Here is a 17496-nt window from a genome sequence, read left to right on the forward strand (position 1 = left end):
GGCTGGGGGCTTAGCTCTGTGGCTTCAGAATCCCAGCCTCCACCAATCGGCATCGGGGCCAGGGCCAGGGCAGGGTCTCTGGGGGCCTGTGCCCAACAGCTGTTCCCTGGGTTATTTTGGTCCACTGGGAGCTTATCAATTCCAGGGTATTTGGACCAAAATAGCCAGCAGCAGGACAATCTCTTGGTGGTTCTGTGGAGACCTCTGCTTAGAAAAGTTTCAAAATGGGGAGGGGGAGGGAAAGGAGTTTGGCCTGGGGGGTGGCGAAGAGTGGAGTCTCCTGCCACTGTCGGAGCCAAGCTCCCCACCCTTATTGTCCTTCCAGCCTTGACCACTCCCTGATCACCTCCCTTGGGGACCAAAGCTGGGGGTTCGGGGTGGGAGGGAGTAAGAGTCAAGAGGAAAAGATCATTTTTAAACTGTTTCTTGACACCGTGGTCCTCCCCCCAAAACTGGTGTCATACATATTACATTCTCCCATTTTATAGATGGGGTAAACGGGGTCCCGAGACAGGGAGGCGCTGGTACTGAGGCCACACAACTAGGAACGCGGGACACAGTGCCTGTAGGTTGCACCTCGGCTAGACGAGCAGCAGATCTGCCCAGCGGACGCCAGCTCCCCGGCAAGCTCGGGGCCAGTACGGAAAGTGCTGACTGTCCCTGGCTTTCCTTTGGGCCACAGCGGGGGGCCCTGGCAGCTGCCGGCCTCGCTGACCCCGCTGCCTCACTGAGGTGGGTCAAGTGCGGGTGGGGGGAGAAGGAAGGAAGACCAGCCACCCCGGAGCTCCTTGGAGCCCACTGGAGCCCGGCCCAACCCCAGGTCAGCAGCCCCTGGCACGGTCCCTGAGAGCCCGCCGGGATTGCCCCAGGCACAGAACCACAGTGACCTAGGTCGCGCTTCCTTTGGCAACCGGGGTGGCCCGCGGCGAGCGCGCTTTGGCACCAGGCGGGCGCGGGGGCACGGGGCGCACGCCCTCTGGAAATCGTTGGGGTCGGGAGGCGCTGGGTTACTGAACTTAGTCGTTGAGAGCTCCTAGCCAAGTCCGCGCGACAGGTCTTATCGCCGGGTCCGGGAAATAAGCTGCCTGGGTGGGGCCGCGTTTGGCGACCGCTAGTCGGCCACCCCTACTGCTCCCGCCTCTCCCCTGGGATTTTCCAGCGGGTTAATTTCCTGTCGGAGTAAATCCTTCGCGAGTCCCTCGCCCCTCCCTCCCCAGCTCTCCTCGCTCGGTTCGTGCCGCCCCGGGCTCCCCTAGTCCGTCCGCGCCGCGCTCTGTCACCCCCGCGCGCCCGGGCGCACGCCCTCCCCGCCCTCCGGCTCCCAGCGCCCGGCGGCCGGGGCCCCGCGCGCCGCCTCGCGCCAGGCTCGTCCCGAGGGCCGCGTCCGCGTCTCCGCGGCTCGCGCGGGTCCCCCGGCCATGCGCCCCCGCGCCGCCCCCCGCGCCGCCCCCCGCGCCCCCGCCGGCGCCGCCGCCGCGCTCCGGCTCTGCAGCCTCCTGCTGCTGCTCGGGCCCGGGCACGCGTGCCCCGCGGGCTGCACCTGCACCGACCCGCACACTGTGGACTGCCGCGACCGCGGGCTGCCCAGCGTGCCCGACCCCTTCCCCCTGGACGTGCGCAAGCTCCTGGTGGCCGGTAACCGCATCCAACACATCCCCGAGGACTTCTTCATTTTCTACGGCGACCTGGTCTACCTGGACTTCAGGAACAACTCGCTGCGCTCGCTGGAGGAGGGCACGTTCAGCGGCTCGGCCAAGCTCGCCTTCCTCGACCTCAGCTACAACAACCTGACCCACCTGGGCGCCGGCGCCTTCCGCTCCGCCGGGAGGCTGCTCAAGCTGAGCCTGGCCAACAACAACCTGGCGGGCGTGCACGAGGCCGCCTTCGAGACCCTGGAGTCGCTGCAGGTGCTGGAGCTCAACGACAACAACCTGCGCAGCCTCAACGTGGCCGCCCTGGCCGTGCTGCCCGCGCTGCGCACTCTGCGCCTGGATGGGAACCCCTGGCTCTGCGACTGCGACTTCGCCCACCTCTTCTCCTGGATCCAGGAGAATGCGTCCAAGCTGCCCAAAGGTGAGCCAGCGCGGGGCGGCCAGGCTGGGCTGGGGGAGGCGGGGCGGGAGAGACCCCCGCAGCTCAGGAGCCCCCGGGCAGGGCGCCTCTGGCTGAGCCTAGAAGAGGAAGCTCTGGGGCAGCTGCCCTGGATGAGAGTTGCTGCGGGTAAGGTTCCCAGTCTGAACTTGTCCTGGAACTCTCCTAGGGCGGGGGGCTGGGGAGGGACACATCTGGAGTCCTGGCTCCTGATGCCATGCGTCTCCCTCTGTTTCTCCAGCAACTCCCTTTCTGAAGTTGGGTATCTAGCATTTCTGGGTCACCCACCATCAAGATCAAGATGAGCTCAGGGGCTTTGGGTCCCAGCACTGGCAGATGCTGCCTATTACAGGCTCCTCCTAAGCGGAAGACGTCCTACTGTGTGGGAAATGGCTCACCTGCCAGAGAGCGCTCAGCTCCCTGCGCTGAGCATTGAGAGGGAGCGGGTGGTTCTGAGAACTCGCCAGCAGCCTCCAGAGCCTGAGCAGGTCTCAGGTCCTCAGCTCCCAGCTTGCTCTTCTGTCTGAAAGGGGTGAGGAGTGCTCCTGGTGAGGAGTGGCAGCCCAGCAGGAGCCAGCAAGGCAGTAAGGCTTTGCAGGGCCGTGGCTTTTCAGCCCGGATATGAAACAGGGACTGGTGCCCTTTTGCTTTCCTGGCTCACTTTTCAGAGGGGACGTGGACGTGCATACATACATACGCCTGGCAGACGGGAACATGAGAGCACAGCGGCTACGCGGCCCTGTGAAGGCCAGCGGGAAGGAGGCAAAGGCAGAGCTGAGAAGGAGGGAACCCCGGCATCATAGGCATGAGCCCCAGGACAGGGAGCAGGCGGGACGTCCTTGCCCTCAGCGGGTTCCAGCCTCCCACTCACCGGTGAGCATGTGAGCCTGGATCCCAGCAGTGACCTCTCAGAACCATTCTCTGCCTCCCTCCCACCTTGTCCCCAAGGGTTGGGCAGAATGGGAACCAGAGCCCATTAATAAGGTGCCCATTTTAAAAGGTGACGTAGATGAGGGTTTAGCTTTTGTACCTTTTTCCATTTACCGAGAATTCAAGGGTGCTGCTCCCCTAGGCCCTGAATTCCTGTGCTCACTTATTCATTCCACACTTGGCTAAGCACAAACCCCAGGCACGGGGGCAGTTGCTCCTCAGCAGACGCAGGCCCCTGAGCTGGCACCTGCAGCCCAGGCTGGCTCTCCCACCTGGCAAGTCCTAAAAAGATCTGACTCGTAAGGTGCGGAATCTCCCGACTTTAAACTTTGCCTTCCTTCACCTGCCTGGCTCCCCAGACCCTCCCCCGGAAGCCTGTCCCGGAGACAGGGGTGTCGGGATGAAGCCCTCACTGTGGAGTGGGGTCTGCCTCCGTTCTGATTGCTCCTGCCTTTGCTTCTTGGTGGAGTCGGCCTCATTCAGCCACACTGTTGGTTGAGTTGGTATAATTGGTCCCATTCGTCATCTACACGAGGGCGAGGTGTTATGGGGTCAGGAGCCGTGGGTTTCTTTCAGTCTCAATTCTGCCATGGATGGCTGTGACCTTGAACAGGCCATGCCTGCTGTCTGGGCCTCAGTTTCCTCATCTCTAAAGTACTCTGGTTGACCTCTGAGATCTCTACAGAGGATTTGGAGTCTGAAGACGTAGGTTTGAGTCCTGGCTTAACAACTGGGTGACTCGGGGCCGGCCCAGTGGCACAGCGGTTAAGTGTGCACGTTCCGCTTGGGTGGCCCGGGGTTCGCCGGTTCAGATCTCGGGTGCGGACATGGCACCGCTTGGCAAGCCATGCTGGGGTAGGCGTCCGACATATAAAGTAGAGGAAGATGGGCATGGATGTTAGCTCAGGGCCAGTCTTCCTCAGCAAAAAGAGGAGGATTGGCAGGAGTTAGCTCAGGGCTAATCTTCCTCAAAAAAAAAAAAAAACTGGGTGACTCTGTTGGGGATCACTTGACTTTTTTGAGCCATATCTTCCTCCTGTGTGAGACTAGCACACAGGAATGCTGTGTAGTCCTTCTGACTCGGTGGACGTCAGGATCAAAACCAGATAATGTGGGTGAAAGTAAGAAGGCAAAATGTTATTCCTCCCACTGGCTGTAACAGAGGAAAGAAAAGGAACACCAGGTGGAGGATGCCTGGCTGGGGAAGGATGGCCAGGTTCAGGGCAAGGAGCAGTGTGCAGGCCCTGGGGGAGGGCCGGTCTCCATCAGGAGGAGAGGACGGAGGCAGCGAGAGGGCACATGAGGGCTTCCGGCACCTCTCGGGGTGAAGCGCCCAGAGCAGCTTTGCTCCCGCTGCAGGATGCCCGCGTGTATGGCCAGGACAGTATCCCTCGAAACGTGGCCAGAGGCGGGGTGAGGGGGTGGTCAAGGGACTAGCACAGGCCTTGACGGGGGAGAGCCGAGTTCCAATCCAGACTCAGATTTCTGATCCGAGCAGTGTCCCGCACCCTGTTTGCTGTGAGGTTTGAACGAGCTCAGCCCTCTCAAGGCCACAGTGACGCTGAGCACAGAGTAGGCGCTCCGTGGATGTAATCCCCCCTCCCCTCCCCCTCCTGCGTTTGCGCCCCCTGCATCTTCACCGAGGCAGCAGGGCCAAGGGGCTCAGAGCCCAGCCCCTGCCACCGAGCTGCTTGCTTCCAATCCTGCCTCTGCTTCCTCCTAGCTGTGTGACCTTTTGTACCTCAGTTTCCTCATCTGTAAAGTGTGGATGATACTAGTACCCACCTCATAGGGTTTTGGGGCACTAAAAGGGTATTATGTATAAAGCACGTAGGACAGTGCCTACCCACGGTGAGGACTGTATGGGCCTCAGTGCTGCTGTTGTCATCCTGTTTGAACTAGAAGGCCCGCAGAGGTGATGGCAGTGACTTGCCCGAGATCATAGAGTTAAAAACATCTGGGGGAGGCACCAGGGCCTCCTGGCTCTGGGCCCCCCTGCCAGGCTGACCACCCACTTCCTGCCGAGGAGAATCAGCCTTGGGGCACGAGTTCCAGGGCTCTCTGGGCAGGAGCCCTGCCTCTCCCAGGGGACGGGGTGCAGAGGGGGCAGTGAAGGGGGTCGCCTCCTCCTTGCCTTGCCCTCACCTCCCCAGCCCCTCCTACCCCAGAGAAGCAGAACGGAGCAGGGCAGGTGACCTTGACTGGCTCTGACAGCTACAAAAATTCTTGTCTGCCAGGCGAGCCTCTCGTGTGGCCGCTGCACTGACGGGAAGCCTCGGTCACAGAGCAGATCATGGGGAGGAAAGAACACCGTGGGGGTGACTGGCCCCCTCTGTCCAGGCTCCTTCAGGGCTGGGGGCTCGTCTGGGTCTGAGGACTCAGGAGGAACCGCCCTGCTGGTGCCGGGTCTGCAGGAGGGGGGCGTGGGGCCAGCCGAATGCCCAACAGCCAGCTTAGCAGAAAACCCCAAACAAGCCCCGAACAAGAAAACAAGCAACCCCCAGGATGCCTACTTAACTCTGAATTTCAGATAAACAACAAATAATATCCTAGTATGAGTGTGTCCCATGCAATATTTGGGATATACTGAAACACCAGATTTGTTTTTGTTTTCTGAAATTCAATATTTATTGGGTGTCTTGTATTTTACCTGGCAGCCCTTTGTCATTATAAGCGTCATCTCTTTTCATGGAACAGCTGTGCCTGCCAGGTACCTCTACCCACGATTTACCCAACAAGAAACAAATGAGGCGGGAAGACGCAAAGCGGTTTGCACCAGGGCACGTAGTGGGTGGCTGAGATGAGCTGGCTCTCGGGGGTGTCCGATCTCCCACCGAATTCTTCCTGATGGGCAGAGAACTGGGGAATATCCCCAACACTGGCCCTCCCCATCTCTGATTCTCCTGGTGACACTGGCTGACCTTCCAGCCCCAGAGTCTGTACCTGGTCTGGGGGTTCTCCCGGGAGACAGTGGGTCACCAAGGACACGGTGACCATCCCTCTCTAAGTAGAAGGGGTTCCTACTGGAAGCAAGAGGCCTGGGCAATCGGCTGGGGTTGCGCAGGGGTAGGGGTGGGGGAGTGGGGAGGGTCTGAGAGGCAGGGACATGCAGAATAACATTCTTCTCAGCCCACAGTGATCCTGAAAACCTCTCCCGTCCCTCCCTCACGTGCTCTTCCCTTTCCAGCAGCCCAGTGAGGTGGGCGGGGCCCCTGCATGCAGATCACTGGGGGGCTTGTTTGAAATGCATGTTCCTGGGCCCCGGACCTACTGCATGAGGCTGGGGGATGAGGCCCAGGGCTCTGACCTTTAACAAGTCTGTACTCCCTCAGGGGCTTGCTGGGTCCCCAAAAGCTTGAGAAATGCAGCTGGAGGGGAGGGCTTTTTGCCGCAGCTCTGGAAGCCCAGGTCTCCTCATGGCTCAGTCACTCACGGGCTGTGTGACTTCAGAGGACCTGTCTGCTCTCTCTGTGCCTCAGATTTTTCTTTTGTAAACAAAGGAATGTGGGCAGGAGGATTTTAAGACTCCTTCCAACTCTAAAATTCTATGATTTCAAGGGAAGGGAATACTATCCATGTTTTAAAGGTTGGGAAGTTGAAGCCTGGGGAGGCCAGGTCCCTCCAAACGTCCCTCTGCTGGAGTCCGGAGGGCTGGAGTCTCTGTGCAGCAGGGAGCGGCAGAGCGCCAGACGACCCTGGGCCCTGGGCTCCCAGGCCTGAGATGCTGTCACAGGGTGGAAGGACTTTCCACACGTGTCCCCAGCCTTGCTCCTGGAGCCACAGGAAGGAACGGCCACTGGCATTGAGAATCAATCGCCAGTGGCCATGGTGCTATCTCTGGCTCGGCTTCAGAGGGGCAGAGAGCGAGCAGACTTCCAGGTGCCGCAGCCCACACCACGTCCTGGGGGTGTATGACAGGGCGGGCATGTGCAGGTCCCAGGCCAGGAGGCTGAAGAGACCAGACACCTTCTTGCACCTTCCTTTCCAGCCACGGCCATACGTGGCCTGCAGGTGACAGCCCGTAGTACTAAGGAAGAAAGGTGAGCTGATCTGCGCCCCGAGACCTTGACACAGAGACTGAGGGAGGGAAGGGCTGGGAGGAAGCGAGGACGGGGCAGAATTGAACAGGGCACTTGTTATGCCTTGGGTCTGCTAATCCTGGCCCCCTGGGTGGGGAGAGCTCCTAGAGCAGGTCCACCATGGTCCCTGGAGCATCAGAGCTCTGGGGGACTCAGGCCCTGTGGCACACCCTGCGAGAGTCCCCTCTAGGAAGGGTGTCCTGGCAGACAGGTGCTGGCCAAGTCACGTCACCAACCCTGCCTGCTTACCAGGCGGGACATGGGGCTCAGGGGGGTCTGCCCCCTTCTCCCAGAAACTCGAACCCCCTTTTCTCCTGTCGGACATTCTGAGGGCCTGTTTGGATCAGATGAGTGGGGACTTCTCATTATCCTGACGAAATAAACAGGAGCCCAGCCGGAGGGACAAAAGCTGATGCATGCCTGGAGGCCACATGAGGCCTTTCTCCCTCGTGACTCCGAAGGGACTCTATTTCTTTTTTTAAAAAAAAATAAAAGCAGTTTTATTTTCCCAAGTATAAAATGACAGGCTCCTCGTAGACTTGGGAAACACACGTAAGTATCCTGAAGAAAATAAAACTACCCAGAACCATGCCACTATTCGTTTCACTGTATTTAGTTGTTTTGTTCTTATGCACATATATATATTTTAAACAAATTGATATTATACTGTACATCTTATTCCTGACTCTTCCTCTTATTGAGTTGTAAGAGATTCCTATCATTACAGTTCTTTGAAAATTTAACCTTAATGGACACGTAATAGGTCGTCTTTTAGATCTCACATAAGATCTTATGTAAGATTAATATATATATTAATTGAACCTGTCCTCTGTTGTTAGAAATGTGGGTTATTTCCTTTTATTTTTGTATGTAAACAATGCTGAACTCGACATCCTCATCCACACAGAGTTTGTGGAAAGCTCTGGATTTTTCTGGGGTGGGTTCTTTGAGGTGAGAATGTGGTCAGTGAACGGCTGTGGTCATTTTAAACCTCTACATGCATTTTTGCCTAATTGCCCCCCAGACAGTGGGCACCATTGGACATACAGAATATCTGTCTTGCCACACCTTTCCAGTTTTTTTAAACATGTTTCCTATCTGATAGGCAACACAACGCCGTCTCCTTATTGCTTTGATTTGCGGTATGCGACCACCGTTTGAGCAGACGTTTTGCGCATGTTTATCCACCTAAGAGAACCATGTTCCTGCCAGGGGTTGACTGAGGCCTCACTCCCGCCTGCCTTTGACAGGTCTGCACATGTCCCGTATGCCACAGGCTAACGCATTTTTAACTCGTCTCTTAATTAGAGTTGAGTCACCGGGTGTCACCTTTCTCACCATCCCCGGTGTCCAGGGCTGGGTGTCAGTTTTTACGGGCACCCCGGGCTGGAGTTCCGGTGCAGAGTCAGCTGCAGGCATGACCTAGAGCCACCTCGTCCTGTCCTGTCCGCTCCCGGGAGAGTCCCGCGACTCTGTCTCAAACACTGGATCTTTCTGAAAGTGTCGCGTTCATGGTGCCACTCTATCAGTTAACTCAAAGGGCACCCTCATTGCTGGGCAGCGTGGGACAGTGGACCTGCCTTCCTGCCCTTGTAGGACGGCCCTGGGGGAACGCAGGTGGGGACTTGCTCTGGAGAGGCCAGGACTCCCTTTACTGAAGCTGACGCGTTGCTAGCTGACTCAGACACCCAAAGCGTTAGGCCTTTCAGCCAGTGGCCTCCACGTGCCGCTATCCCAGAATCTCGGGGTCTCCACTGTAGTTGGGAATGAGATGTCTTGTCACTTTCGGGCTGCAGGGCAGTGACAGCACATCAGGACTTCCACGTATGTGCGTTGTCATGAGGACCTGGATCGAATGCGTTCACGATTACATGAGCCAGATCGCACCCTGAACATGGTCCCCGCAGGACCACAGTGGACGGCGTGCCTGCCTCCAGTCCTGGGGAGCGCCCTGGCCTTCTGCTTTCAGGTCCTCGTCCCAGCTGTCCCGGGTCCCGGGTCCTTCCCTCCCTCCGTCCTCATTCCCTCCCCATTCCCACCTGTACTTCTCTACCTTTCTGGCTCCTGCATACCCGTCCAGTCTCCACCCCTCCAGCCCCTGAGGCTGGGCTGGGAGCCTGTCCTGTGGGATCTCTTGGATCCTGTACCACCTCTATGACCCCTGCTTGACGTTGCGAGTTCATGAGTCTGGCTCATTCTGAGGACATAAGATGTGCCTTTTTTCTCCTTGCATCCCCAGCGCTGGTACCATATAGAGCATGTTTGGAATCCTTCCAGTGGCTTCCACTGCACTGAGAATAACCCAGCTCCCTCCCACGGCCCACAAGGCCCCCCGACCTCTCCTTCTTCCCCACACCCGACTCCCACGCCAGCCACACGGACCTTGTCTGTCACTGGGACACGCCAAGCTCCAGCATCCAACCAGGGCCTCTGACATTGCTGTTCCCTCTGCCCCATGAGATATTTCCCCTTCAGATGGCTGCATCTTCCTCATTGTCAGTCCCCAGTCCAATGTCCCCTCCTCGAAGAGGCCTTTCCTGACCACCCCACCTAAGCTGTCCCAGCCCCACCCACCCGTGCTTGTCACATCTCCGTGTTGTGTTTACGTCATAGCACTCAGAGGTCCACGTCGTCTTTTCCACACGTCTTGTCCCTCTGGAAACACAGCTGGGAGATGAGCACACTTGCTGCTGTGTCCCCAGACCTGGAGCCATGCCTGGCACAGACGGGGCTCAGCGGGGCTGTGGGAACGAGTGAGTGGACACTCCCGAGGCCTCTGTCACAAGGGCCATCAGGGGACAGGCCAAGATCGTTGGCCTTGGCTTTTGTCTTCACCAAATGCCCCTCCTTGACTTGGGTCAGCAAAGGACATCCAGATCGCCTTTCAGTGAAGGCAGAGGACCAGAATGGGGCTTCTCTGGGTTTCTTTCCAGATCTGTGGGATGCTGGTCAAATCCCATAGCTGCCCTGAGCCTCCAGGTCTGTGCTGTTCAAAGAGGAATCCAGCCGTCCTGCCCCCTCTGCTCAAGGGGTGCCAGTGAGATGCAGGAGGCATCCTGGAGGCCTGGCTGGCGGCAACTTGCTCTGCTCTGCTGTGCAAGGTGCAGTATGAGCAGCTGGCCAAGGAGGTCAGGACACCGGCCACAAACCTCTCCTCGCTCCCTCTCTCCGTCTCTTGCTCTCTTCAGTGTTTCTCACACTTTTTATTCTCTTCATATACCCATGGGCTTTCTCTACTTTCTCATCCATGTGGCAAAAAAAATATGTATTCCCCGCTGTTCCATTCAAGAGACGAGCTAAGGCCAGGCAAGGCTGTGTTCTCTTGGTCCCAATTCCCAGGTCCCTGGAGGAGGCTCTGTCTGGCTCTGTTCAGGAGCGGTCCCTCTCTTGTCCAGTCAGCCGAGGGGATGGATGGGGTGACATCATACACGGGGGCTTCCAGGATGTTGCTGGGTGACCACGGACATGGGGCGGAGTTTGGCGGTGGGGCTGGGCGGGCCACGCGCCAGGCATCCGTCACTGTGGCTGCGCTTCCTTCCAGTCAGCTGTCTGATGGCGGATACATCCCCTCACCCCAGTGTTCCTAGGCCCAGCTTCCCCTCTGTCAAATGCATCTGCCCTTTGACCTCAGGTGATGTCACATGAAGCAGCTCAAAGTGCAGTTTCCTTACCCCCACACATGGAAGCTATTCTCTTTTTCTCTTTATCCAAATCATGGAAATGCAGACAAATGGACAAGACGTGCACCCAGGCTTACAAATCCCACAGGACTTAAGCATCGCCTGTCAGATCCCAGACATCTGACAATGCACGTCGACGGGCGCTGTCTGTGTTTTCACAGCAAATCTTTGTAGCGGCTCTCAGCCCGACCCCTCCCCTTGAGAGGCTGCTGGTCAGGGAGCCCCTGGGGCCCCATCTCCTCCATCCTCCAGGCTGGTCATGGGATAAATGCCAAGGGCAGGCGTCAGGACCTCGAGGGAGCTGCAGGCCCTTCAGGATTAAGGAGTAGATTCTCAGAGATGAACCCAAACCAAAGAGCCAGGAATCGGGGCCCTTGTCCCGGCTCCATTACCAGCTAGCAGTGGGATCTCTCGTGTCCCCCCTCTCAGTTGCCCTAGATCTTAAGTGGTGACCCCAAATGCCCCCAGGGGCAGCAGGTGGGAGTCATCAGAGAAAGTGGGACAGGAGGCGAACCGAGATGGGCTCATGGGCGAACGGGCTCATGGAAAACAATTTAGGGTGCTGTACTGGCTGAATTCCCCAGAGCACATGGGCGGCTGTCTTCCTCCTGCTGGTCACCAGTTTTAGACCCATGGGCTCAATGACACAAAGGCCCCGTCCAGCTCTGATTGCGGCTGACTCTGTGCCTCCTGAGCCAGCCTCCTCCTGGTCATGGGACGAGAGCATCGGGAAGCCCTCACCCCAGCTCCTAGAGAAGGTCTCCTGGGTGGGTCCCTCGGCACAGGTCCCAACACCCCGCAGCTCTATTTCAAATGCAGAGGTGCAGGGGTATGTTCTTCTCTCTCCCTCTTCAGAGGAAGAGAAGACCCCCGCCCCCAGCATTAGAAAGAATAGCATAGCTGTTTCGAGAGACACCAACGAGATGATCTCTGCTTTTAAACGTAACCGGCACAAATGATTGCATCAGAAATCAAAGTTGCACACGGTCGTGTTGAGGCGCCAGGAGCTTCAAGCTGAGGGTCGGGACATCCTGCCCCTGCTGCCACCTCCTGGACCTGGGCAGGTGGCCTTTCGTTCCCTTGTCTGTCACCCTGAGGTTTGTTGGGAGGATAGGGAAATTCTGATGTAAAAGGGCTTTAGAAGGAAGTGGAGAGTGTTTGCAAAAGAGAAGGGCCACTGGGAGCCCTGTAACATTACAAGACAGGGATTTACAGACCATCGGCCCCCTTGACAATCACACAAGAACCGGAGACCAGTGATGGGTCAGCCAGCACACTCTACCCAGCTGGTGGGACACAGGAGAGAGGGTGGACACTCCAGGTCACAGGAATTGCTTGATGATGGCAAAACCACAGCTCTACTGATCATTTGTGGGGCGGGAACAAAGGGAGGAGGTAGTGAGGAGATGAAGCATATGCCCAGCTGGTACAGGACAGCCGGGGGATGGGAAAACAGGTTGGAGGCAGATGTGGGAGCCTTGGAGGCCAGGAGAAAGAACTGAGGCCTGCAGAAAAATGACGGGAAGGATATGCATCCACATGCCCAGGGTGATTTTCTCTGAGTGAAGGGCTGGCTTTGTTTTATTTTATTTTATTCGTAATTAACACTTTACTTTTTGGAGCAGTTTTAGGCTTATGGAAAACTGAGCAGACAGTACTGAGAGTTCCCATATGCCCCTCAACCCCACGCCCCACCCCCGTGCCCCTGTTCTTAACATCTTCTGTTAGTGTGGTCCACTTGTTACAACTGACGGACCAGTATGGGCACCTTATTATGAACCAAAGTCCCTAGTTGACATTAGGTTCATTCTGTGATGTCCATCCTGTGGGTTTTGACAAATGGATCACGTCGTGGATCCACCATCACAGCATTGTACAGAAGAGTTTCACGACCCTGAAACTGTCCTGTGCCCCACGTGTTCGTTCCTCGTGCCTCCCCTCCTCACCGTAAACACTGATCTTCTTACTGTCTCTATAGTTTGGTCTTTTCCAGAATCGCATATAGGTTTTTTATTATTATTTTATTGAGGTCATATTTGTTTATAACATTGTGTGATTTCAGGTGTACGTTATTATATTTCAGTTTCTGTATAGACTGCATCATGCCCACCACCGATTGTCTAGTTTTTATTTGTCACCATACACACGTGCCCCTTATTCCATCACCCTCCTCCCACCTCCTTCCCCTCTGGTGACCACTAATCTGTTCCCCTTATCCATGTGTTTGTTTATCTCCTACATATGAGTGAAATCATACGGTATTTGTCTTTCTCTGTCTGACTTATTTTGCTTAGTGTAATTTGCTTAAGATCCATCCATGTTGTCACAAATGGCACGATTTTGTCTTTTTTTCTGGCTGAGTAGTATTCCATTGTATATATACACCACATCTTCCTTATCCATTCATCCGTTGATGGGCTCTTGGGTTGCTTCCATGTCTTGGCTATTGTGAATAATGCTGCTGTGAACATAGGGGTGCATAAATCTCTTTGAACTGTTGATTTCAAGTTGTTTGGATAAATACCCAGTAGTGGGATAGCTGGATCATATGGTATTTCTATTTCTAAGTTTTTGAGAGACCTCCATACTGTTTTCCACAGTGGCTGCACCAGTTTGCATTCCCACCAGCAGTGAATGAGGGTTCCCTTTTCTCCATATCCTCTCCAACACTTGTTATTTCTTGTCTTGTTAATTATAGCCACAGAATGGCATAGAGTATTTAATGTCTTCTTTTTGCTTCTGGGTGCTTTCCTGCGCTGACACATGGACAAGTATTTTGTGTCCCCCGCCCCTTAACTTTATTTCAGTGCAACACGTGGACAGACAGGCACACACACCCACCGTTAGAACTCCTAGTGGGTCCTGTGGGGGCTGTGGAGGCCACAGCTCTGTCTTTCTCCCTCTCCAGGGTCAGATAACTGCTACTCCCTTTGTCCTTTCAGGCTCGGGTGGTAAGGCCCCTCACCCCCAATGCTGGTAGAGGCCTACGGACTGCCCTGTGTTCCTCGTCGACTCCTAAGGCCAGCCCACACCTCTGTAAACAGCCCCTTTGATAGACTCACTTCAAATAACCCCATTGGCGGTGGGGGGCATGGTTTCCTGCTGGGGTCCCCGACTCGAGGAGCTTCGGCAGATTCTTGAGCAGGCAATGATGAAGGGGGTTGTTATGGGTTGAATTGTGTCCCCCAAAATTCATATGTGGAGTCCCTGACCCCCAGTAGCTCAGATTATGACCTTATTTGGAAATAAGGTTGTTTTAAAGGTACCCAGGATTTGTTTCATCAGTTTAGTAAGACAGGCCAACACGGAAATGACTATCAGGAAGGAAGAAGATTCACGCTCATAGATCTCCAGAAACAGGAGGCGGGGAGCCCGCGCAGGGCCATACAGGGAAGCAGCAGGGACGGCCAGGAGGCAGAGGGAGTGACAGCAAAGAGCAGGCACCAGTCCTCATTGTGGTTTCCACAGGCAGGGGTGGGTGAGGGGGTAAGCGGCCTGGGCAGGGTCAGGGCTGGCGGATTTGAATAATTCCTGCAGGCTCTGGGCTACAGGGCGGGCCCTAGTTGTCCAGTACCTGCTCTGCGGTGACTTAGGGTCCAGGACTGCAGGAGCCCGATAAAAGGCGGTGGTTGGGGGCATGGACTGGCGTTCGTTGGTTTGCATGTCGCAGGTGTGCACTCAGGCGAGTGTTTCCTGTCTCTAGGATGGCTAACCCTGGGAAGGGCAGTCCCTCCCTGGGTCGCAAGGCTCCAAGCTGTCAAAGCATCATAAATACACAAAGTGAAAACCATAATTAATACAAGAGTCACTGCAGATGTAATCGGGATGAGGCCATTAGGGTGGGGCCTGGTCCAGTATGACTATTGCCCTTAACAAAAGAGGAAATTTGAACGCCCAGATGCGCACGGAGGGAGAATGCCATGTGAAGATGAAGGCAAAGTTCAGAGGGATGCTACAAGCCAGGGAGTGCCAGAGATTGCCTGCAAAGCACCAGAGTCCGGGAAAGAGGCCACAGACCCTTGCTCACACCCTCAGAAGGTATCAGCCCTGCCGACACCTTGATCTCGGCCCTCTGGACTCCAGAACTGGGAGACAAGAAATTTCTGTTGTTTAAGGCCCTAGTCTGTGGTCCTTTGTCACTGCAGCCCCAGAAACTACTCCAGAGGATGTTGATAACCTCCCTCCTGGCCAGACGAGGAGGCTTGGATGAGGGGGCCTCCAAAATGGCGTCCAGCCCTTGTGATTTTGTGATGTCAACACAAATTGCTTCACTTGTGTGCACGTGGGGAGATAAGCACCGAGGTACGAATGGGGCTCTTGTTTCTTTGCTTGGGGTTCGTCCCTGCTTCCTGCCCCGAGCGGGCTGCTCCCACTGGCTTCGCTTATTGCATCTCCGCCGTGTTCCAGACATGTAGCTGAGCACGTCAGGGCAGCTCGCCCAAGAGAAATGGAATGCGAGCCACTTGTGTAATTTCAAATTTTCTAGTAGCCGCATTTAAAAAGATCAAATGAGCAGGTGAAATGAATTTTAATATTTGACCCAGCATATCCAAAGTGTTATTCTTTCAACTTGTAATCAGTAGAAAAATCATTCATGAGATATTCTTCCTTTCTTTTTTTCATACAAAGTCTTCAAACTCTGGGCTGGATTTTATACTCACTGCGTATCTCAGTCCAGACTGGCAACATATCAAGTTCTCAGCATGTGGCTGGGGCTGCTGTCCTGGACGGCGTGGCTCTGAGTCTGTTAGTGTCTTCCAAAGAGGTCGGTGCCGGCAAGGACCTCCCCACTTCACAGGTGAGAAAGCCAAGGCATGGACAGGTCAAGGTAACTTGGCCAAGGTCACGCCAGCCAAGAAGTGGCAGAACGGAGGGATGACCCCGAGGGACTGGCTCTGGGATCTTTGTCACTAACCATTGTACGGCTTCCTGAATCTCATTGCAGAAATGAGGGTCCCTTAGCCGCAAGCCCACCCTCTGGGTCTCTAGCCCCTGCCTCAGGCTCGGAACCACACTTGGTGGGTGAGTCATCCCAGCTCAGACCCTTGACTTGGACGGAATCAAAGGTGACTCGAACACCTTAGTGGAAGCCAGAATAGACGCAACACCTGTGAAAGCGAGTTCAGCTCCTCCTTTCTGCTCTTATGGGAGCTTCGTCTGGAGCAGTGACCCCCTCCTGCTTAGCACACCGATGTCAAGTCACATCCTTCCTCTGCTCAGAACTCTCCAGTGACTCCCACATCATCAAGAGTAGAAGCCACAGTCATTCCAGGGGCTTACGAGGTCCCATGATCTGACTCCCTCTTCCCTTCTTTCTGACCTAATTTCTTACCACTCTCCCCTCCATTCGCTCTGCTCCGGGTACCCCAGACTCCCTGTTCCTCCTCAGACACACCAGACGCCTTCCAACCTCAGGGCCTTTGCACTTGCTCCCTCTACCTGCAACGCCCTGCCCCTGGATGTCCACATGACTTGCCCGCTCACTCCTTTCAGCACCTAGCTCACGTGCCCCTTCTCATTGAGCCTTCCCTCCCAGCCCCACTGAACCCCATGACATGCTGCCTCCAGCTCTCCTCCCTCCCCTCCTTGCTCCTCTGTTCTCCATAGCAGCTGTCGCCATGTGCCATGTCATTCAATTTACTGATTTACTCATAGTCTATCTGTCTTCCCTCACTAGATTGTAGCCATGAGAGTGGGGACTTGTCTGTTCGTTCACTGTTATCGCCCCAGTACCAGAGCCGCTCTGGTCTATAACAGGTGCTCAATAGATGTTTGTTGAGTGAATGAATGACTCAGTGACGCCAAGACAGGGCAGAGGGAAGAAGAGTGGAGCAGAGGAGGCCTCCATAAGCTCCCCCTTGCTTGGAGAAACCAATTTAGTAAACTGATTCTCATCAAAGTATGAGTGAGTTGAGGAGTAACCTGGAACAAATACAGGAAGGGACCCCTGCTCATCACTGAGCCACTGATCTGAGTAGCGTTTCAGGCATGGTGACACTCGGATGGGGCAGGTCAGGGGAGAGGGTTGGGGCCCCCGGTCTTCTTTGAATCACAACCTATAAGCAGTTACCCGAGCTTCCTTTGTATTTGGAGAGCAAGACCATGTTGATATGGGAAAAATGGATGTTTAACTGTCAAAAGTAGGGACTCAGAAGGACATGGCCCTGTCTCCAGATGGCTGAGGGGCTGTCACTGAATACGGGAGACCTGTTCTGGCCTCAGAAGATAGATAAATGGTTAGGACTACAAGGAAACTGATTCTGATGCACTATAAGGAGGAACAGCTAGCAATTAGGGCTCCGAAAATGGGCTGCCTAGGGAGGTAGTGAGGTTGCCGTCATTGGAGGCATTCAAGCAGAGACCATATGACCACTTGTCAGTGGTATTGGAGGGAGCATCAAGTGTTGGGGGGCATTTCTGCCCATGATGCTTCTGTCCCCTGATTCTGATTCTCTGGGGTTCCTTTCATTTTGTCCTGGTTCCACTGGCCAAGGAAACATGTCTTGAGGGAGGGTCCAGTGTGCTTGAAATCCAGTGGCTGTCCCTACCTTGATGCCCGGAGCCATTGCTCCAGCTCCCTTCCCTGCCCCTTCTCACCCCTGCTTCTTCCTGAACCGAAACCGACGGAGCTCTTCAGCTGTGCAGCCAAGAAAGACAGAAGAAGCCCTGAGCCTCTTGTCCCCTCGGGTCCCGCTCTGCTCACACCGAGTCATCGT

The 17496-nt window shown here is 55.5% G+C and overlaps 1 protein-coding gene across 1 annotated transcript in view; it reads left to right on the forward strand.

The window, feature by feature from the left end:
• Positions 1–1291: 1291 nt before the first annotated feature.
• LRRC38 (leucine rich repeat containing 38) overlaps positions 1292–17496 on the forward strand; it is a 32883-nt gene continuing 16678 nt past the window's right edge. The window contains exon 1 of the mRNA XM_008507211.2: positions 1292–2073. Coding sequence (XP_008505433.2) covers positions 1419–2073 — 655 coding nt within the window. The 5' untranslated portion in view covers positions 1292–1418. The remainder of the gene's footprint in view (positions 2074–17496) is intronic.

Source organism: Equus przewalskii, chromosome 2, assembly GCF_037783145.1.
Source record: "Equus przewalskii isolate Varuska chromosome 2, EquPr2, whole genome shotgun sequence".
In the NCBI taxonomy this organism is placed as follows: Eukaryota; Metazoa; Chordata; class Mammalia; order Perissodactyla; family Equidae; genus Equus; species Equus przewalskii.